The following is a 23,321-nucleotide window of genomic DNA, read 5'->3' on the forward strand; positions in this document are numbered from 1 at the left end:
CCAGAGATACATTGAGGTGTATACCATCCCAAACACTGGGAGAAATATTTGCTTTTTTGTTATGGTTCAGTTGGTTACTTTTGTCCAACTCTTTGTGACCCCATTTAGGGTTTTCCTTGCAGAACCTCTGGAGTAGATTGACATTTTCTTTTTAAGTTCATTTTATAGATGGAGAAACAGAGACAAACTTAACTAAGGGTTAAGTGACTTGCCTAGGCTAACCCAGCTACTAAGTTTCTGAGGCTGAATTTGAACTCAGGGCCCAACTTCAGGCCCAGCATTCTATCATCCACTGAGTTACCTGCTTAAAGTGAATATACCTTTGTAAAAGCTAACTGATGTCAAATAGTTAGAAAGAATTGAGATGATAGTAACAGGGAGGAGAAAACACCTAAAAGGGACTTATGTTGAGAAACCCCAAATCTCAAGGTACTCCCTAGACTCCTAAAAGGAAGATAACAGACATCCAGCCTACAACAGAGTAACCCAAAGCATACTAACTACATAAAGACTGCTCCAATTAGTGGACAAAGGGTGATATATAATTCGAAATGCATAAAGTTCTTATATTACATTCCTTTTATAAATTTAAGTTTTCTGAGGTTAAAAATAAAATAAAAAATAGAGATGCAGGCTGAGATTCTGTTGAGTCAATAAAACAATTTTTTTGATCACCACTGCAGAAACATTAAATGACTTCATTTTTTGGAAAAATATTTCTTCAAATAATAATTCTCATCAAATAAACCTAAACACAAAATAAATATATATATTTATTATAATCATGTGTTATTAATAATTATTATTTTACATCAGGGCACTTCAGGAATCACAATGTAGGCTTTCTTTTTGACTATTTCGCGCAATACTAAGAGAACCTTAATTAAAATTGATTCATGTATCAGTGCAATTAAGCCAATTAGTTTAGTTTGCTGAAATAATGTATTTAAAAATAGGTTCTAAGAATTATTATGAATAACATAATAAACAGAATCATTTTATAAAAATCTAGCAGATCATTACAATTACCATTACAAGTACCAGTTGATGAATTAAAATAAGCAAATAAAAATGGATCAGTTTTGCATCCTTCTCTAATGTCATACTTTAATAACATCTTAAGAGAAAGGGTTGAAAAATGTTATCAATAGCTGACCTTTGCATAACACTTTAAAGTTTACAGTACAGTGAGAACAATTAAGATGCTCTAATATTAACAAGTAATTCTGTTCCAGTAAATCTTTCAAAGCCTATCATCACTTATTAGATCTTTGTGCAAGTAAAAATCTGAGACTATTTCTCACATGGCTATCATATCAGAGATATTTCTATTTCCACTGATAAATCTTTGAATTTGAAACTACAAATCAATACCTCTTTTCACAAAGGTTGATTGGGGATGTGCTGCATATATAAATGATATTTTAAAAAAATTACTTTGTGATTTTTGTTATAGTCATGATGAAAAATAAATTTCCTTTAAAGTAGGGATGGTAAACAAAGCAATGAAGCTACATCAATACAAACTTGTTTTCTTATGGAACTAAAATGATTTCTATGTAGTAACCTCATGTTAACATGCCTATTGTAAGTACTTTTAAAGCATTTGTATATATGCATATAGTGAATTTTAAAAAAACAACAACATGTATATATGTATTTGTGCATGGCATAGAGATCACTTTTGGCACAAAGTACTTGCTTTTAAGTTCTTTTTAGCAAAGTACTGTTTAAGGTCATGTTTCTAAGGACAAATGAATCAAAAAAGAGATGACACTTCAGATTATTTCAGAAAACACCGTAATTTCAAAACCAGGGGAATTTACAGGAAACTTAGTAGTAAAAATTTTCTAGTGATTCCAAGACAAGATACTAAATAAGTATAACATAAAACAATACACAATTTTACCATTTAAATGATAATTAAAACAATTTAAAAATCAACTGTCAAAACAAGAATAGGCATTTGAAAAAAAGTCAGTGTATATACTACAATTTCAGATCACAGATCAGGAAAATCCTTCAAATTTTAATATCTTCATTGCATTTTTATTTTGTATTTCTATATCCTCTTTCATCCTGACCCAAAATAATACTCTAAAGGTTGAAAACAATGCCTTGGAACTTGCTTTGATTTCAATTTAGTAAAGTTTCCAAAGACTCTGTAATTCCCTGGAATACTATCGATTTTAGACTTTTTTGGTACTGATTTCTTGGGGTCTGTCAGAATGTTGGAATCTTTTCATCTTGAAATATCAAATAGGTCTTTTCCAAAGCTCTTTACTTCTGACAAAAAAATTCTAAGATTCAAGAAGCACTCTTTGTTAACTACAAACTTGATGTGAATAACCTGAACTGTCAACACTATTTAGGAAGTGATGGTACTGACTTCTCCAGACAAGAGTTAAAACCAAGAAGAAATGATCTTCTAATTTCATTGTAGACTATTCAACTTGTTTATGTCTAACTCTTGACAGTTAGCAGCAGATCCAACTGTTAAAGAACTAGATTTCTTGAATTGAACGTAAAATTATAATGTGAAAAGACAGCTTAACAGAGAGCAACATTTTCTCTTTTATTTTAAGAAAAAAAATTTCTACTTCTCGAAGACAAAAAATTATAGTTTGATAACCCTAGTTAGCTACTAAGCTCTGCTTTGCTGACATAACTTAAATGGTATTTTTATTTGTGTTAGGTCAAGTGATGTGAAAACATTTGGTTCTCCTCTCATCAATACTCACATCCTGAAACATCACTCATCAAAATATACCCCAAAAATGGTCCTGATAACTTGGTTATAAATCCTTATTTCATACTCAGCTACTACTCAGCTTCTTTAGAAGTCAAGTGATAAGATTCAGTTATAAATTATACAAAGGATTACTCCACAGACAAAAGGAGAGGAGTGACTTGCAACAAGTGGGTGGTGAAAGCTAAGCAGGTGATACAAGTCAATGATGTTAATAAGAATATATAATTCACCTAGAATGCTATTCACCACAATCTAATACTATCTTCTAAATCTAGGCAAGACAATGGGATCAGTCATCCTTCTCAGGTGAGAGGATTAGGGAGGGCAGAACTTTTCTCCAGTAAGTTCATAGCTATGATTTCAACAAACAAGGAAGCACATCTATGGATGACATTTCTAGAGTCAACACAGAGATGTCCCCACAAGGGAAGAACAAACTGCTGAAGTTCTTCTGCTGGTTTTGAGAAGAGACATTTTATCTAAAAACAGATATAGTAGCTGGTCTTAAAGCCTCCTTATTCTAAGTTGGCAGGAATGTGGAAAGTAGAACAAAGACTTGTGACTATCTGGCAGTAGTGCTACATATAGTGTGTTTGACAGCATACTATGAAATGTTCACATAAGTTAACTAAGAAAAACTAGTTTTCCAGGGGAAAAACCTACAAATACTTCAATAGTTTGTGATCCTTGCTACACTCTTCAGTGCCTTATGCCCTTCATCCTAGTATTCCTAGATAAAGATGCTCATGATTAAAAAGTCAAACACTACAAATTCTCTTTCTTAGGATTTGTTTTCATGTATTGACAGAGAAACACCAAGCAAACTGGCACCAGCAAGAGAATTGTAATTATGGGTAGGCAGCAACTTATTGGGTCTTGGCCCAACAGTTAGCTGGCTTCATTTCTTAATCTTGAAAAAAAACATCTTCCTTCCCCAGAAATTTAAGAGAAGGGATTTTAAAAAATAAAGATAGAGATAAAAGCAAACAACAAAAACAAAGGAAGGGGTAAACGGCAGTTATTAGAGTAGTACAAGAATGTTGCCCCCAATGTTTCATCTTCTGTGAAGTCCAAAGTCATGGAAGAAAAATAAAATAAAGAATTACTAAATTTTTTTGAAAAATCGAATTTGTCCAAGGACCTCAAATTGTTCAGGTCAGAAAGAGTAGGTAGTCAACTCCATTGGCATTACAAATGACTGAGTGATAATATTGTATATACTACCTGCCTTTCTCTAAGGAATTCCAATCTTCCAGTACTCACCCTCCAGATTAATTCCATGAACAAATCTGAATGCTGAGGATTTGAAAATAGACATTCTTGTGATATTGTCCAGGGCACTAGACAGTGAAGGGAATTGCATTTTGAGGGGAAAGGTATCTTTCTCTCAACATGGAAATAAAATCCAAATATAGCCACCACATATTTTTTACAACAAGAGATCTGCTGATACTTGACACTATTTTGTGAGAGAAAAAATATCAAGTTTAAATCACATCTTTCAGGCAGACATTACAATTTTTACAGGAAGGGAAACAAAGACATCAATACATTGTGCGTTACTGAGTGACACGGTCATATTTTCTATAACACAGTAGCTTCTACTATTATCTCTGGATTCTCTATATCCATTTTGCTTTGGACCATTCTCAGTTCCAGTTGGGCTGGACTGGGCTTCTTCCCTTCCCCAGCTTGTGCTGAAAGAATAAATCAGAGTGTCAATTGAAAGGAAATGAAGTAGTGAAGAAAAATCATTTCTATTTCTTCCATTAAGAAGGAAGGAAACCTTCAGGTTATGATTATACTAAATGCTAAGGTGGAAGAAGGGGCAAGTGTTTTATAGAGATACTTTTCCTACTAAAGGGGTTAGAAATTCTTATCATTTGATTAGGAAGGGTTTTCTTGTTCTCACAAGTTGTAAAAGGCCCAACCAATTTAGAAATGGTGATCTGGAGGTTTCAGCAGAATTTCCAATTTTCAGGTGAAATAGTCAGATTGATTCTCTATCTTTTCAGTTGACTCAAGTTAAATGACTTAGTCTTTTAACTTCTTAAAGTCTCTGAACTTAAAGAGAAAGCTCCCATTGATCCTGTTGGTTTACTATGATGAATGCTTAAGGAGCTGGATGAAGAACTATTAACACTTTTTAAAAAAACTATTACCAGTAATACGGATAATTTTTTTTTAAAATGGCCCTTGAATATTCAGCCTAAGAGGAAGAGTCAAGCTTTTGATCTTTAAGAATTTTGTTTTCCAGAAGAAAGAAAAGCAATTCATTAATCTAGTGGCAGTATAGGTGAAAACAAATCAATATTAACTGGGCTGGAAATTAAAAGATTATAGATGATGAGCATCACTAACTTTCAGAATGTTAATGCCTAGCATGATTATAACTATAACAAGGGAATAAGAACAGGAGTAAATAGTAACAAAAATTGAAAACTGGAACATATATGGTGGTAACCAGAGACTGGGAAAGAAGCTTCAATTATCCCATGGGAGAACCTGAAACTAGCAGGAGCCATCCCTGGCATTATGCCTTCCTTCTTTGTTCTACTTCTTTATAATACTTGGCCTGGCCTGAGGTTGGCAAGGGCATTTTATTTTGTCTTGCTACCACTCAGGACAATTGGCTTCTTAAAAGTAAGCTCCCCCAATTACCTAAATAATCCAAATAACACCTGTTAATAACCAAACTGATATGGGCTTCTCTTTCTTTAGCTTCTCAGTATTCTGTATAAGGGAGCAGATTAGTTCTGCTCTAATTATGCCAATTGTAGAGGAACATGGCCTCCAAGAAAATACTGGTTTGTCCCATTATTTCTATTTCATCAGAAGTGACTTTCTTAAGAGTGAAATCAGAATGATAGACAGAATGATGGAATGATGGACTACCTTAGAACTTAGAGAAGAAATATAAATAGCAAGGTAAAGGAACATATTAACTTTTTGGGGAACTATGATTAAGTAAATTTCCCTTTAACTGCTGAATGCTAGAAATGCATTTGTATCAAACCTAAATTACAAGATGACTGGCTGGAGTCAAGCATAGTTCAGAATAGATTACTGAGGATTTGTAAGTAAGGTACTTCTTTAGCACTTTTTTTTTAAGTGGCTAAAATGAGAAGTTCTGCATCCTTGGCCTGACAAAAATATATTTGTTTTATAATTCGTCTCCATGGGGAATAGCAAGGGACAAGTGATGTTTTTAAGAGAGAGGCTTGGTTGACTGGATTCCCACTTCAGGAACCCTCTACCTATCCTTATGGCCAATCCATCTTAATGGTATCACACTCTGGGAAAAGGTCTTTCTCACATCACCACTAGATGGAAATCAATCTGGAAAACTGAGAAATCAGGCAGTCTCTGCTGCCATTTGGGCAATTACGTATTGCTATCCATAAATCTGGGAATAATGACAAGAAGTAATGTGCTCATTGTCTAATTAGGTGAGCAGAGAGTAACAATAGTGCCATGATAAGAATCTTTGGATATGGCTCTTAAAACAAAGGAATAAAGAATGACTATCAGTCTCTGTAAGTGTTAGTAAAATTGCTTTCACAACATCCAAAATTGTGGGAATGTCATTCAGAGCCATCTAAGTATTTGTATTCTGATTTTTGGTACTGTTGTGATAAGTCCTGTCTTCATTTTGGAAACCAAGATGGTCATTTAAGTGTTTAAGGAACATCACATAACCAGTTAAGACTTTCATTATGGTGCACTAAATTATGTGCAACTCTCAATTATTTCACCCAACATGAAAAATTAGACAGAGATAAAAGGAATTCTTGCAGTAGCCAGTTAGTGGTTGTAAATACCAGATGATTCATCAGTTAATTTTACTTCATCTGATGTGATTTTTCTTCTTCGATTACCTATTGACATCCTTTCTATTAGCTTACTATAAATTTTACAAGTTTATCCTTGAAATGTAAATCTTTAACCTTCCTTTTTAGGGAGGGAGGAAAGGTAAGGTGAATGTAAATCCTAAGTGTATCTTTTTTCCGCCTTTGAAACCGTGTAAGCAATAGGAAAAACTCCATCTAGTACTCAAGAATTAAGTACTATGAATCTGTGCTAAATCCATAATGTCTCTCTTATATATAGGTAAATATGATTGGCAGCAATTTTAATAATAAATGGACAAAATCAGTTAATATTTCCCTAACAGAAATTGGGATGATATGGTTGGGGTAAGAGCTAAGGTTCTTTTGAGGCTACTCTGCTCTACCTGAGTTATTGTTACTTGGAAGAGAAGTAGTACCAGGTCAAGTCATACTAGTGGACCCTCAACAAGACCATAGGGCAGCATTGTTTCTACTGAAGGTTTTGGTGGTCGAAACCACAAAGGGAAAAACTTTACTTGCCAAAGAAGAGTTGGATGGAAGTGTTTTGCTCTCAGTTTACTGCCTCATTAGGGACAGTGAATTGAAGGCAAAGATATTTTGAATTCTTGGGAGTAAGCACTTGTACAGGATTGTACGGTAGCTTCTATACTAGTTACTATAGATAAAGCTAAATGAAAGCCTTGGAATTGCTTGAATCATTCCATAAAGTCAATATTGAATAAATGAAAATTGGTGTAGAAGTGACTACCTTTAGCGCATTCAATAGTCCTCTGCAGAACATGATGCATGGCTGACACAGTTTTTTCACATGCCACCTGCAATAAAGGGAGCAACAACAATTGATAAACTTCTGTGACCCACAGTTTATGATATTTAAAGATTAATATGGAAAGTTTTGTTAATGAGAATTTAATATTCTTTTCATTGGACACTAAGGAGATAGCAGCTGGGTCTAACATAATGCACATTTCTCTCATATTGTAATTAAAGACTAAAGATAAAATCAAGAAGAAAATGTCTATAAACAAGAGGCCATAGATTACTTATCCCTAAATTTTCAATTAACATTTTTGCTTTGCTTGGAGTAAATAAATTCCCTATTAATTTATTTTCTACATTCCTGTCAAATGGGAGCTCCCCTAAAATTCTCCTTGGGGTGATGTCTGATGCCTCTGCTACAATGGGGCAAAACAACTGGAGGTAATTTCTGAAGTTTCTCTAATCCAGAGAAACTGACTGAGAAGGAAGTGTAAGGAAAAGGATTCTAGAAAGTAAAAGCCCTAGTGTGGTAGATCAGATCCTATTGCAGAAGCCTTTTCCTCTTTACTATACTTTCTCTTCTCTGATAGCTGGCCTCAAATTTTGCCTGTTGGAAACATTTTAGTAAAATTTAAAAAAAATTTTTCACTAATCATGAAGATTGAAAAATTAGTATTTCCCCAAACACAACAGCACATGCAAAAAAAGGTCACATTTAAAATATAGGCATACAATTTTCCTTTATACAAATTCAATAGGCAACTTTTCAAAGATTTTCTGTTTGTCTGTTTTTTTGAAACTTTGTTCTTTGCTGTGCACTTTTTCATTTAAAAATTTAAATTCCCATCCCACAAAAAACATTTTCATATTTAAAAATAAACACAAAAATAGGATTGAACTGATAATCTCCATTTTATGTCACTCGCTTAAAAAAAATTTAAATTCCACATTAATTTCCTAACTGTCCTATTCCTCTGTGCTTACTTTCTATTGTTTTCTCTACATTTAAGATTGTTTCACTGGTCCTCTTTTTATGGCACTAATATTTATTCTTAACTCCCTCTCTCAATTGAAAGAAAAAAGAAAAAAATCCTCATTTAAAAAATATAAGTACAGTCAAAGAAAAGAGATTCACACATTGGCCATTTCCAAATACATATTTTTCCCTCTGAAGTGAGGTATCACTTTTGTCAGAAGGTATTTCACCATAAATCCTTTTGGTTGGTTGACATGGTTGATGCCTATGTTGATTGGAATTGTTAAGTCTTTCAAACTTTGCATCATTTATAAAGCACTTGCTATATATGCAAGGAGGTAGAGATGGTAAAAAATGAACCAATCCCTTCCTTCAAGGAACTAAATCTTTTATTAAGGGAAAAATATACATAGGTAAGGAAATATAAACATACACTAACAAAATACAATATAATTGGGGAGGAAAGGGTCAGGAAAGCCATCATGAAGATACATAAATCCTGAGACAGAAATGAGGAGGTGAAGGAGAGTCCAATTTGACTGGAATGTAGAGTGTGTGAAGTGCATTTTTTTTTTTTTTTTTTTTTGGCTGAGGCAATTTGGGTTAAGTGACTTGCCCAGGGTCCCACAACTAGGAAGTGTTAAGTGTCTGAGACCAGATTTGTACTCAGAGCCTCTTGACTTCAGGGCTGGTGCTCTATCCACTGTGTCACTTAGCTGTCCCTGGAGTTTATTTTAAATATAAAACAGGGGAATTTATATTTGTGTAGAATTAGTAATTGAACAGATGGGAGCTGAAAATTTTATCAAGAGTGATTATAGAGAGAAGAAGTCCAGGATAGAGGAAGATTCACAGTAAGGGACCTGATATGAATGATAGTCCATGAAAGGAAACTGAGAATATATAAGACAGACAGAAGGAGAATCAAAAAAGGCAGTGTCACAAAAATCTAGGTAAGGTCAACCTTAATAGGTTGAGAGTAAAAAATTTTTCAGAATGAGGGAAACCTTGGAATAAAGCACCAACAAGGTGCAAATGAAGATAGGTAGGCAATGAGATGACTGTAGGAGAAATCACTAGAGAGACAGGAAGGACAAGGGTAGAGGGAAGGGAAGAAAGTTATTTTATTCAGTGCCTATATGCCAGACACTCTATCTTTTGAGCAGTACAGTGAGGTAGGTGGTATTATTTTTCAACATCTGAACTTGAAGTGTTACTAACAAGGGACAACTCTTCAGAGCCTGGTATAAAGAAAGAGATGGCAGATGATGTCAAAAAGTTCAGAGGAACAGAATTAGGGAGAAAAGTACAAGCAAGATCACCTCTTAAAGGGGAAAAGGTAGGATTCTTGTGTGGGTAGCTTGGGGAAAGAAAAGGAGGCATACAAGTCACTGTGGTAAATACAATAGAATAAAATGGCTGCTTTATTATGGTAGTAAGAACCCAGATGAAATTAAATAATACATATAGACTACCAGCATAATGTCAAGGGTATTAATTTGTCATGAACTTATCTGGAAGTGAAGGTCTGTAATATACCATCATCATCTTGTTCCTATAACCCTTTCATCATATTAAAGCATTGGTTAAATCTTGTATAGAGGGTTTACAAAAGGATTTGAACAATTGGACAACATGAGATAAATTTTAATCTGTACTGGTAGAAGAATTATAGCTAGCTTGATGAGTCCTCAATCTTTGAATTTATTTAAGTCCCGTTGATGTAAACTTTGAAGCAAATTGCACAGGCAGTGTTTCAAATTCTTTGTGTAGAACCAAGAGTTCTGGCTGAAATTTTCATGCCATATACTTGATTATTCTTGGCATTTTAGCATTTTTTTCTTGCAAAGGACTGCTTTCAAATAGCTTTTTTCTTCTACCTCTCTTTTATTTTGATGAAAAATTGTCATGTAATTGCTATAATTTCAACTTAGAACTGGTATTCAAAGGTACAAAAGCTATTCTAGGTTGCCTAGGATACAGTGAGGTCATATATTGCAACTCCACTGGCTCTTATACTAAAATTATACAGCATTAAAAAAAAAATTCCAAGTGGAGATTATTCCAGAACTTCAATTTTCATTGTGTGGGTTCATCTTCCACCAAGAGATCATATTCCTTCCTACATCTGAACAGGATTACTAATAAATCACTGCAACCCAATTTTCTTGGAATTTTTGTTCAGATTTTTTAATGTATTATATCATATAGAATTTTACTTTTTTTTTTTTTTTTTAACTTTAGTTTACTTTATTCACTCAGCTTGAGAAGGCAGGGGAGGGGAAACAACAAATACTCAATAAATCAACCAAGCATTTAAGTGCTTATTACATGCTTAGTGTTCTGCTAATTACAGGGATACAGAGATGACAATGAAACAATCTCAGAACCCAAGGATTCTCACTGTGGGGAAAAAGGGTAGGACAAGACACATGCGTATTTTGTATAATGAAACAGTCATAAAATAGATGTAAGGTAATTTTTTTTATAGGGACAAAGGTACTCTTGAGGAACAGGAAAATGCTATTGTTGGCTCCTGAGGTAACAGTTTAAAGGACACAAGAATCAGAGAGGTTGAAAAGAAAGAAGTGCATCAGGTGTGGGGGACAAACTTTGCAGGGGCTGGAGGAACAGGAAAGAGAATCATCAGGGAAACACAGGCTAGAGTCAAAAAGTGAAAGATTTGAAGACTAAACATAGAAGTTTGCATTTAATCCCAGAAGAAAAAGGAAATCACTGGAATTTATGAAATAGAAGAATGACATAATAAAAATGGCTTTTAAGCAAGATAGAGGATAGATTGAAAAGCTTACCTCAGGAAAACCAATTAAGAGGGTAAAAATAATGATCCAAATTAAGATGGTAGTTATGAAAGACAAATGGGAAAGGCATTAGGCAGGGAAATTCAAGGCGTGGCAACTGAATGATAGGTAAGGTGATGTTAACTCCAAAGTTGTAAATCTAGGTGACTGGAAGGATAATTATATCTTCAAAAGAAACAAGGAAGTTTAAGAGTGAATTTGAATGGACATAGGGAAATTATGAAGAAGATGAGTTCTGTTTGGGACATGTAGGCCATATGATATGGATACAGCAAAAGAGGATAAAAGGGAAAGAGCAAAAATCCAGAGAACAAAGAATATGCACCAAAAAAAAGGTAGTAAATAAAAAATTGCAGAGGGCAAAAAACGCCCTGAGAAAGGCAACTGAGAAAAGGCCTTTGGATTATGGCAAGTAGACATCCTTGATAACTTTGAAGAAACCTATCGTTTCAGTGATAATAAATAAATAAGAATAAAAAAGGCTCAGAAATGAGTGAAAGAACAAGAAGTAGATAATAAAGGAATACTCCAAAAGAAATGAATGTGGGTGCTAAGGACCATAATAGTGATGAAAAGAAAACAGAAGTATGGAGGTTGGACATATTGAGTTTGAAATGACTATGGGGATATCTAGGAGGTCACAAGATGATGTGGGATTAGAATTCAGATTTGAGATACACACACACACACACACACACACACACACACACACACACACACACACACGTAGAAAACTGCAGATAAAGTGACACCAGGGGACAGTAGATAGTTTTTGACCTAGCAAAGGAGACTGAGAAGGAGGGACCAGGAAGAATTGGGAAGTGCAGTGTCACAGAGCTCAAGAGATAAGAATACTGTCTGGTGTCATGAGCTGCAGATAAATCAAGATGCATGAGAATGGAAGCAAATTTATTCTCGACAGAAAAAATAAAACAAAAGCTTCTCTTGAGCTCACCTTGAAATTATTTGGATGCTTATGTGTCCAAGCCAAGAGCATGGCAGCAAACAAATCTCCTGTTCCCACAAAAACGGCATCGACTTTCTGAATTTCCACTTTGATTCTTTCTGTCACTTTTGTGCCATCTGGTCTTTCTGGAAAACAAAGGTTGTAAAACTAAGATGGTAGTACCTTTATGAAAAATTCTCAATTCTCAGATATGAGGATAATTAAGTGCAACTCATTGCATCAATCAACAGCACCCTCACTCCATAGATTCTGAATGGATCAAATGCAAAAGGATTCAGAACATTGACACTCCACTTTCCTAAGTCTCCTTGGTATTTGATAATCACCATATTTGATTATGGTGGTATTTGTTCATCACCATAGCAATATCTTTAATAATTATACAGAATAAATCAAATATCCTTCCTTCAAAATTCTTTGCTTTTCAAATTTGAAGTTTGTAAATCAATTCTGATGTATTACCGTCTAAGTCCAATCATACCCTTTATAATTATAATTTTCCTTATTTAAATACCCCTTCATGATGCTCAGAATTTGGTTGGCTTTTTTGGCTATAGCTACATCTTATTTCTTGAATTAAGGAAAGAAAGAAACTTTTGAGTGTCTACTATGTATCAGTATCTGTACTAAATATCTGTACAAATTTATACTACATGAAATTATTGAAACTTAAGACAGCACTAAGACTTTTAGGACAGCTCATATATTTGGGATTATGATTTCTTTATTTGTATATTTTAGACATGCCCAGATTGACAGTGTCTGATAATGAGCACACTAGAAATTTCATGGTAGATTAGAAAGTAGGTTAAATACATGACTTACGCTTTCTCTGACTTCCCAGAGCAATCAGGTAGTTGTTTCCTGAAGAAGCTGGCAAGTCAGAACTGGTGATCACTACAGTCTCTGGTCCCATAGAATGAAGAATATCCATTACCTACCCAAGCACAGAGACATTATCATTTTACTATGACTACTTGAATGAAATATTCCATAATGATAAATTAAGTTTTCTGCCCCAATCATTTTCTTTCACATTCAAAATAAGCCAGATTCACAAGTCATATTTCATTATGATGGTATAAATTCCCTTAAGAAAGAAATTGTATTTAAAAGTTACTGCTAGCCTGTTGACTTCATTCATTTACTATCCTGAGAATCATTGCTTTCATGAAAGGGGGGAAAAAAAGGAACAAAAAGTAGTTCAATAAAATCAACTTAACTAGGTCCAACATTTTATGCAGTGATCTACTCTCAAAGTTTCTTACCTTTTATAAGAAGACAAATACATATATTCTCATTTTTTCTTCAAGGTCAAGTCTAGATGACTGGCTCAATCATTCATTTTTAATTTTTTTCCTTTTCTTCCTATTTACATTGTTGCAGTCAACTAAGTATTGGTTTACTGATTTTACCTACTTCATTTTGTATCTGTCTGAATCTTTTACTATGCTTTCTTATATTGTTGTTTATATTTCTGATTTCTTACACTGCAATAACAATCCTTTACATTCATGTTTGGCTAGATAAGAAGAATTTACTTAAGTTTCCACTCCTATGCTTCCACAAGATCATATTTTGAAGCAGGATTATTTCTGTCTTAAGACTTTCTTGGGGATATATGTCAAGCAGTATGATGTTGGATAAAATGATACCTATCTTAGTCACTTTCTTAGTTATTTTTCTTGTCTTCACTTAGAATCAGATCACATATACAATCTGTATATTATATATTGCAACAGCTCTGACAGTGAAAAAGACAGGCCAATCATTCTCCAAATAATGATGCATTTAGCTTCATCAAAAGCAAAAACAAAAACAAAAACAAACAAACAAAAAAAAAAAACCTCACAACCTCAAAAATAAAATTCAATTCTTTTTCAGGAATATCAAAACTGTAGTGGGCAAAGGAAAACAACTTTTGCTTTTGCCTAATATGGAAGAAAGTTGAATCAATGCTACTCCCTCTCATTTCCTTCTACATGGGTAACGATATCACTGAGCTTTTTGGCTCCAAATGAATGATACAAAATTGCTTAAGATCAGCAGCTTCCTCAACCCATCTATCTCAACCCTAAGCCAATTTTATTCTAATACAGATTTGTCTGACAATTCTGCAATCAACTCTGGGCTCTCAGGAATTCCTATTTCACAATTAACAACCTTCTTGTTATTTTCTATCAGTTTTTTCTTCTTGTACCACCAATCTTCTAGAATACACATCTTGTCTCCTTCCCAATGACACTGCCATCTTCCCAACTGTACTTCCCCCAGAGACATTAGGCATATAATGCTAGGTCTAGAGTCAAATGCAATATCAAACACTTTACTAGCTGTATGAATGTGGACAAGTTAATTAACCTCTATCTGCTTCTATTTCCTCACTAGCATGTACCATAGAGGATTGTTGTGAGGATCAAAGAGATAAACTCAACTAAGCTGCTTTTCATACCAGCATCAAGATTAATACAGAACATTAATTTTTAAAAAATATATGTAAATGTATCTTTGTATTTCACTGGAGATATTTTTACAATATATGCAATTAACTAAGGAAGAATTTTTTTCCTTCTTTTTCTTAACTTGCATCAATAAATGAAAAAAAAATCCAGAGAAAAACATAATTTCTACTATTTTCATTGAATATTCAAGATTTAACATCTAATATGTACATACCCCAAAACCAAAAAAAACCTCTTATTTAAATGACATTTGTTTGGATTGTTAAAATTCAATAATTAGAATGCTTTTATGCAAAATAGATAAATACATACTACATGGGTTATTCCTTATTTCTGCATTATAACTTGCTTTTCATAACAGATTTGCTGGCTGATGTGAAACTAAGAAGAATGGCTATCTATCCTGTTTTGAACCCTGGGGCAGGTTGGGGTTGTAGTGATTGGGCAATAGGAAAGAGGCCCAGCAGGCCATGAGAATTGATTACCCAAAAGCCATTGATTCTTGGTGACTGCCATACCAAACCCCCTTCAGCTGTTCTGATTCTTTCAAAGTATCTCAAATTGCTTTGGATCAAACATTTAAAAAAAGGAAAAGGAAAAAAGAGCTATATGTACAAAAGTTATTTTTATGGTGACAAAGAATTGGAAATTAAGAGGATGTGCATCAACTGGGAAATGGCTGAAGTGGTTGTGATATATGGTTGAGGATGAGCAGAATGCTTTCATAAAAAGCCTGGTAAGATCTTGATAAACTGATGGCAAAGTTTAGTAAGTAGAAACCAGGAGAACATTGGATGCATTAATAGCAATATTGCATAATGATCAACAGTAAATGATTTAGTTCAACAATACTATAGTCCAGGATAACTCCAAAAGATTTATGATGAAAAATGAAGTGAGAGCATACTGTATGTATGTGTGTGTGTGTGTGTGTGTGTGTGTGTGTGTGTATGAAATTGCTTGTCTACTCAAGAAGGGATGAAGGGAAGGAATAATTTTTCAATCTCATAATAGTTCTCTCTAAGGTTACTGTTTACATTTTGTATAAATCAAACAGGAAATTTTGGAGAATCACTAGATACAGAGGAAATCAAATTAGGCCTTGGTTTGAGGTAAGAATTGTTAGTATCAACAAACTTATGCTAATAAACCCAAAGTTTTCTGAATAAATTCCTGCAATACTAGTTCCTTTTCTATTCTAATTCTAACCCTATCCTAATAAGCCTACTCCTTTTATGAAGTTATTGTACTAAAAAGCTACAGAATTACCAAAATATGATTGATTCCATACTGTTTCACCATAACAAGAACTCCCTTTTACTATTGGGGTACTAGCTGAATCACATATATTACACTATATGCATAAATTCACTTACTGCAACTCTTTCAGCCTATAGAGGACACTATTTTTTACATGAGGGAGACAATAACCCACCTTCAATACAAGGTAACAAGGGATAAATTGTATTTTCTCTTTCTATAGAATGTGAAGAAAAACTCCAACTACAATGGAGCAACAAAGTTAAAAAGATGAGGGAACTAGGTTATCGTAGCAAGTCACAGTCCATTTGACTTTTCTCTTCACTCTGCATTTCTCAGAAGCATGACAGAGTGGAAATAGTCCTGGACTCAAGAGGCAGGACAACTGAATTCACAGCCTTCAGAATAGTTGTATGGCCATGGACAAAATAATGTGAACTATCATTATTGTCCATAGAGATGCTGGATGAAGCTGATGTAATGAATATATAGATTTGGAGTCAGGAAGACCTGAATTTATCTAGTTGTGTTACCCTAGTTTCTTCATCTCTAAATGCTAGAAAATACTTTGTCATATGAAATATATGTACTGTATAACATTTTGGAAACCTAAAATCCCAAATATAAATACTAGCTATTATTACATTAGAAACATTTTAAAAGCTTACACAAATTACATAATGGACAATATTTTAAAGATACATTAAAGTCTTTAGGAACCTAAATCTATCTTTACAGTGTGGGTCTCCCAGCTTGTCTAAAACTTATCCTGAGATGTTTGGCAAACCCCAGCAAGTTATTAATGTGGAATTTTGCCATGTATATTGTCACATCATAGCTGACATTTACTTCTATGTGCCCTTATTTCTTCAATCATGTTCAGTCATTCTCGAAAAAAGGCATGAAGAAAAAGTAAACATAACCTGTGACCTGTGAAGGGGACACAGATGGAAGTCTGCAATGGTCATTCAACTCTTTTCATTTTACAGATAATGAAATTGGATAGTGATATCCTACAGTTTCATAAGATGTAAGGGACTTTTTACAATGCATTATGTTAAAATAAATAATACATATGTCATGGGTAGACTATTTCTCTTCATATAATTTTTCAAATTCCCTTGCCTTAAAAAGAATTTTCTAATCCCTCAATTAAAGACAGTCTTGAATGTAAAAGGTGTTGAAATCATTACAATGAAACAGAATACAACAAAGTTAATTCTTAAAATTGAGGTAATATGAAGTTAAAATGAATTAAAAATTCAAAGATAGTTATGCTTACCTCTAATGCTTCTTCTTGTGTAGAAATCTTTTTTCCAGTAAGTAACCTAAAAGATAAATAAAAATGAGAGCAGGGGAGAGAAAAGAAGACTAATTTATCAAGTTTTTGGTTCTATGGATTAAGTCCTCAGATACATGTTTCATGTATGCCTTAAGCCCTAAAGTTTTAAATCCACAAAGGAATATAAAATATAAAATATGAAAATGTAGAATATAAAAATATTTTAAATCCACAAAGGAATGTAAGTGCATAAAAATGTTATTTGTTATATGCTATTAGAAAGAAATTTAGCTTGAAAATTACAATATTACAAGTTTTTAAATTATAGAACTTATATACTCTATTCAAATGTTTGATTAAGCAAAAGATATGTATCTCTGTTATCTAAACAAAAAGGCAAATATATTATAATCACAACTTATTTAATTAAAAATCTTTTCTTTTTATCTTTCTTAGTTTAATGAAATAGGAATTAGAGTAATTAGTCATTAGTAATAGGAATTAGAGGTATTAGGCATTAAAAAAAAAAAAAAAAAAAAAAAAAATCAACATGAACTCAAAACTGTTCTCCCTGAACCACTTTATTCAGTCACCAAGATGCAGTTTTATTGGAATCTTAATTCTGGTTAAGTTTTTATAAGGTGTACTACATACACATGTTTAAGTTTGATGTGCATGAGTTTTCAGGAGCTTAAGTTGGAGCATAGTTTTCCAAAGTTATAACATTCAGTTCCACCCACTACTCTAAATTTCTATATGGAGCATGATGGCTTTAAAAATTTATTATCTTTCTTGCTTCCCATAGGAAAGCCCTCAAAGAAAATGAAAACATTTCCTGCTTCCTCCTGCACAAAAACAGGGAGGAAAAAATCCAATCAAAAAACCTTGTGATTAAATTGTTACTGTTTTTTAAAATATACATTTTGTAAATGGCAAGTAAATTGCTTGCCTTTTGGAAATGAACTAACCCCTTCAGACACCTAAGCCCTTGGCTCAATATACTGGGACAGAAAATTGTCTACATCGGTACCTCAGTGATTTGAAATAACTCCTATTTCTAGCATCAAGCCTGTAAGAAGGAAGATTCCTATATGATCGCAGTGCTATGCTTAATAAACTTACATTTAACTTGAGAATTGTACTTTTGAATTATTTTGAGACCTAAAAATGACATATTTAATAAGTCTTAAAGAAAAATTGATTTACTCAGCCTCAAACTGGTTTGGAGTTATTATATCTGCTACAGGCACGACTTTTTCCTTGTAAACTGGAAGGAGATCTTCTGGAACATACTATGAAAAAGAAAATGACAGTTATACATCAAGCAAGAAGTAATAACTGAGAAACTAACATATAGGGTATACACATGGAAATATATCTAACAAAGTAAGATACTATGTAAAGTGCCTAGTAAGTAGTTTAGATGATCAGTGCTATAAGAATTCAAAAGAGATAGTGATTACTGTAGACAGAGAAAGCACTAAACATTGAACCTCATGAATAGATAGGATTTCAAATGTCAGGCAATGGGGGGGAAGGGCATTCCAGATAAGGGAACTGTATAAGGGGCAGTGAGTAAATCAACCCATTTTGAAAGAGTTCTTATAATAATACAAAGGGGACTTCATAGGGGTTTACTATATAGAGATGGATCATTTTTTATGGATTTTAATTACAAAAAAGAAAAAGTTTGCTAACTTGTAATTTTGGCTAAAACTTTGACTAAACTATAATTTGACTAAACTAATTTATAAGAATATTATTTTCTCTGATTAATAGCTTCCTGATCTATATCTGGCCACTGGACCCAGATGGAGGGGAAAGTGAGGTAGCATAGCCTTTCCTCACTTATACCCAATTCACTTGCATGTCATGGCATCAATTCTGTGATGTCACAGTCCTCTTCAAGAATGAAGGACAAACAACAACAAACAGTAATTCAATACTGATAAATTTCATTAGATTTTAGACCTCAAAAGAATTCTCTTTAAAAGAAACAAAACATACAGTATGTGAGGATCTGACAAAAAATTATGAATTTTACAGTATATTTCAGATCACTAAGTTTTTAAATGGATATTATTAATTATCCAAAATTTCCTAGTGCTTGTTTACTCTAACATTACTTTTTTAAAGTATAGGTTTTGAAATGTACCTGATAATGAACCCATCTTCCCTAAGTGATCTGGTCATGAAACACTCACATTGTGAATAAATAAAAGTGATCTCTGATTAATCATGACATCATGACTGAACACTTGATTTAAATCTGATAGTTTTACTTGTATTGACTCAAGATAAACTCCAAAATGACAGATCAAGATTGCTTCTAGATAGCCAATAGAGCCAAAAATCTGTGATTTGGGAAGATGGAAAGTATAATGAGTAACTTTGTTCAACATTGGAGTTGATGATGCCAAAAGATGACGCCAGGGCCAGGGATTCAGGTACTTAACCAGAGTTCTGAGAAAAGAGTATAGAGTTAAAGAGAAGTAGAAGTAAATGTCTTCCTTAATTGTACATGCTCTCAAATCCTTAGAATTTTAAAGACCCATGGACTCCTTTAGGAGGTTAAGGGGAAAGTAACTATAAACTCCCAAGTTCTGTTTTTCAGAGAGAAACTAATTTTTCACTGAGCATAAAAATGGTGAGAAAAGGGAGAAATGGGTCAGAAAATCTGCTATTTAATGCTTTTGCAAACAGAAATGGAACAAATCATGCCAAATGCATTTTGACTATATTTACTAACAAACAGAAACTAAATGAAAAGCACTAGATTTTAAGAATCATGAGGTATGAGTAACAAATCCTGACTGCAATCAGGTGGCTGTGACTGTTATTTTACTTCTCTAACTCCAGTTTCTTTTGTAATCTGATAGGGTTAGAGTGATGATTTCCAGCATTTAAATGCCATAATCCCATGATCCTAAATTCAACAAGAAGCAATGAAGATAACTAGTGAGCTGAGTCAGGGACACAGTTATTGTAGTTATCAGCAGGGGAGCAATGAGTCATCTAAAATTCCCACAGGAGAGAGAAAAAGAAAAAAGAATAATTTAGGGCTGGAAGAGGCCTCAGATAGCATTAAATCTAACTACTTTATTTAATAGATGATGAAACTGGGAATGACAGATCTCTTTGCCCTGCTGGTCTCAAAAGATCTAAGGAATATTTTATAACATTATATAAATACAAATAATAACTTTCTGAGTGAAATACTTTCTCCATGTAATTGTTTGAAATTCTCAGTGTTATATATTTATATCACTGCAGGAGTCTTCTGGGGCCAACCAATTTATATATGTGCATAATGATACATTTAATGTATTAATACATTCAAAAGATTTACCTATATTTATATTGAAAAAAATTGATAAGTTTTCTTTCCAGAATGATAATTTACCATTGTATACAATACTTGATTTGGTTAAGAAAATTGCAGATGAAAGAGTATGAGAGAAAGGGAAATGGAAAGAATAGGGAGAAAGAAATAGAATGAACAGTAACAACAATGGTTTTAATTATTGGGCTAACAAAAATAGTCTCTTCTATCATCAAACATCAACTCAGCAAAGCCTGAACCTCTGGCACCCTACCACCTTAGGAATTTGTCCAATAACACTTTGTTCTTTCATCCTATTTAAAAGGTATGAAGTATGAGATGAGGGGGAAAATATAGCTTAGAGATTCTTACTCTGGAATATGACTTTATTTCAGAAATCACTTTACCAACCAGAAATCTATGGATAATAGAAACTTATCTAAGAAGAAATGGGCTAAACTAAGGTTTTTTGCTTTGTTTTGTTTTAAGTGGTATTGTCCCATGGTTGTTGTAGGTATAGGGAACACCAGGCACCTATAGGCTATTCAGTAAAATAGGAGAGAAAGAAAAGAAATAAGGCAATGGAAATTATACTGTTAATTAAGCAAACTGAAAACTGGGGTGATTCTTGGGAAATGAACACTAGACAGGAGACTACAAAAAAGGGAAAAAAGACAATAGCAATAGTTCCTCACTTTTAAGAAAAATCTTAGCATAATATCCTCAGCTAGGAAGAACTTGTACACACTGAATGTTTTAGTTGGAAATACTATGAGAGTGGAGTTTATACAGTCGCTTTTAAATAAGAGCTGTTTTTGTCAAATTACTTGTAGTTCAAAATCTTAAGATGTTTTGAATCAGTACTTGTGTAATTATTTACTTTGCAAATACTGTATTTACCACACAACATAGACTGGGTAAGTAAAATTTACCTTAAACCAAATTATTTGCAAATTTTTATCTTCTATTAATTCTGTTTACTTATTTCACTTAAATCTGCTTATCTTAGTTTCTTCATCTGTAAAATGAACTGGAGAAATGTCAAACCACTGCAATATTTTTGCCACAAAAACCCCAAATGAGCGTCACAAGGACAGGACACCATACAAATGACTGAACAAATAGCTCTCCCAGCTGCTAGTGCCAAGGCTTATTTCTTTATAGTATTATCTTATTTAGATTAGATTTAAGAGAGTTCTTTAGAAATTTATGGGATTTCTCCAGATATTTCCAAGCTTTTATCTGCTTCTACAGCAGATTATTTCAAGTTCTCTAGTCATGTTTCATGGTGAAGAGATGGCTAATAGTAATAAAGTCAGGAAAACCTGGATGCATATCCTGCTTCAGGTGCTTTCTGGTCATGTGATCACAGGCAACTATAAAACAAGGAGAAAATCTGCAGTACCCCACCTCACATAACTGTTGTGATTCTCAAATTCCACAATGTATTTAAGCTGGCCTCAATTAGCATGCCATATAAATGTCATATTACTACCAAATAGTGAGTGACATACTGGAACTCTGTCAGAACCAGAGTCACGATTCAAATGTCAGGGAATTACTAACCATAGAGCCTTCTCCATTCCATTTGTCACCCATCACCGGATCACACACTGCAAAAAGAAAAAGACCTTAGGAAAAGACCCTTTTTATGTCACAACAGAAACAGAACATGCAATATATTTTTCAATGTTATAAAAATCTTGATTGATATCAACCCAGAAATTATAATGATCCCAGGTTCAAGTGCAACCTCTGACAGATACCAGCTTGTGAGTCCAATCTCTATGGTCCAAGCAAATGCAACAAAAAAAATGCTGACCTGTGTTGTAGAGGGGACTTTCTACCAATATCACAGTTCCAATCCCTATGCCTGATCTTTCTTTTTTCTTTATGAGTAGAGATATAATTAAGAAAATAACAGTGACTCATATTTAACTTATACCCAATATCTTGCTCTCTTGGGAAGGGAGGAGGGGAATAGAGAAGATGAAAAATTTGGAACACAAAATTTTGCAAAGGTGAATGTTGAAAATTATCTTTGCAAGTATTTCAAAATATAAAATACTATTTAAAAAATAAAGTGACCATAAAGTTTTATTAAGGAAATGATGGGATAAAAAAGTTTACATAGAACTTTCTTCAGAACAATCTTATGAGGTAGTATTACAGACGAGAAAATAGGATCAAAATGATTTTCAGGTTAAGTGCTAGAAGACTAGGTTTGAAATCAGAATTTATCTTTATTATAATTAACAATGATTTAATAATCATTCATAAAAACATATCAATATAGCCCCCATAAAAAGGATAATACAAGACAGCCCAAAAATCTAGTGCAGTTTTTTATGTTTAATAACTTCAGAAGTATAAATATATACTTACAAAGAAAAACATTAGAAATGTTAATTGAAACCTTAAAATACTTATGAATCAATATAATCTTGTCTTGTGCTACCTGTTGTATTCAATCAACTTTTGAACTTTGTAAAAACTTTTTATTAACTGCAGGTCAGTGAATCAATGGAATGCTTTTGTAATCAGAGCTTTGGGATTTCCCAAAGAAGAACGCAGATATGATAGCTTAGATATGGCCCCCAAGGGGAAAATGTCCAATGGAGATAGAAAATCAAGGCAGCCAAGGAAGAAAACCTTCTGGATTTATCCACTGGTTTGAAAGTATCATTCAGAATGTTACATACATATGTATGATGACAGTGTGTCCCATGTTTCATTACTTAAGATTCATAAAATGACATAAATTTTAAAAATTTGAATAATTCAACTTCTAAATAATATTTTATAGGTTTTTAGCATTTATACTTCTGAAATTTTTAAGGTTTACAACTGCACCAAGACTTTAGGGAT

General features: G+C 33.3%; 1 protein-coding gene across 1 annotated transcript in view; it reads right to left on the reverse strand.

The window, feature by feature from the left end:
* Window positions 1–1,080: 1,080 nt before the first annotated feature.
* Window positions 1,081–23,321, reverse strand: part of PDXK (pyridoxal kinase) — a 54,389-nt gene continuing 32,148 nt past the window's right edge. Inside the window, exons 5-11 of the mRNA XM_074300533.1 lie at window positions 22,020–22,066; window positions 18,338–18,423; window positions 17,132–17,177; window positions 12,953–13,064; window positions 12,116–12,252; window positions 7,352–7,418; window positions 1,081–4,449 (exon numbers count right to left, since the gene is read on the reverse strand). Of these exons, the coding sequence (XP_074156634.1) occupies window positions 4,337–4,449; window positions 7,352–7,418; window positions 12,116–12,252; window positions 12,953–13,064; window positions 17,132–17,177; window positions 18,338–18,423; window positions 22,020–22,066 (608 nt within the window). The 3' untranslated portion in view covers window positions 1,081–4,336. The remainder of the gene's footprint in view (window positions 4,450–7,351; window positions 7,419–12,115; window positions 12,253–12,952; window positions 13,065–17,131; window positions 17,178–18,337; window positions 18,424–22,019; window positions 22,067–23,321) is intronic.

This window comes from Sminthopsis crassicaudata, chromosome 3, assembly GCF_048593235.1.
Source record: "Sminthopsis crassicaudata isolate SCR6 chromosome 3, ASM4859323v1, whole genome shotgun sequence".
In the NCBI taxonomy this organism is placed as follows: Eukaryota; Metazoa; Chordata; class Mammalia; order Dasyuromorphia; family Dasyuridae; genus Sminthopsis; species Sminthopsis crassicaudata.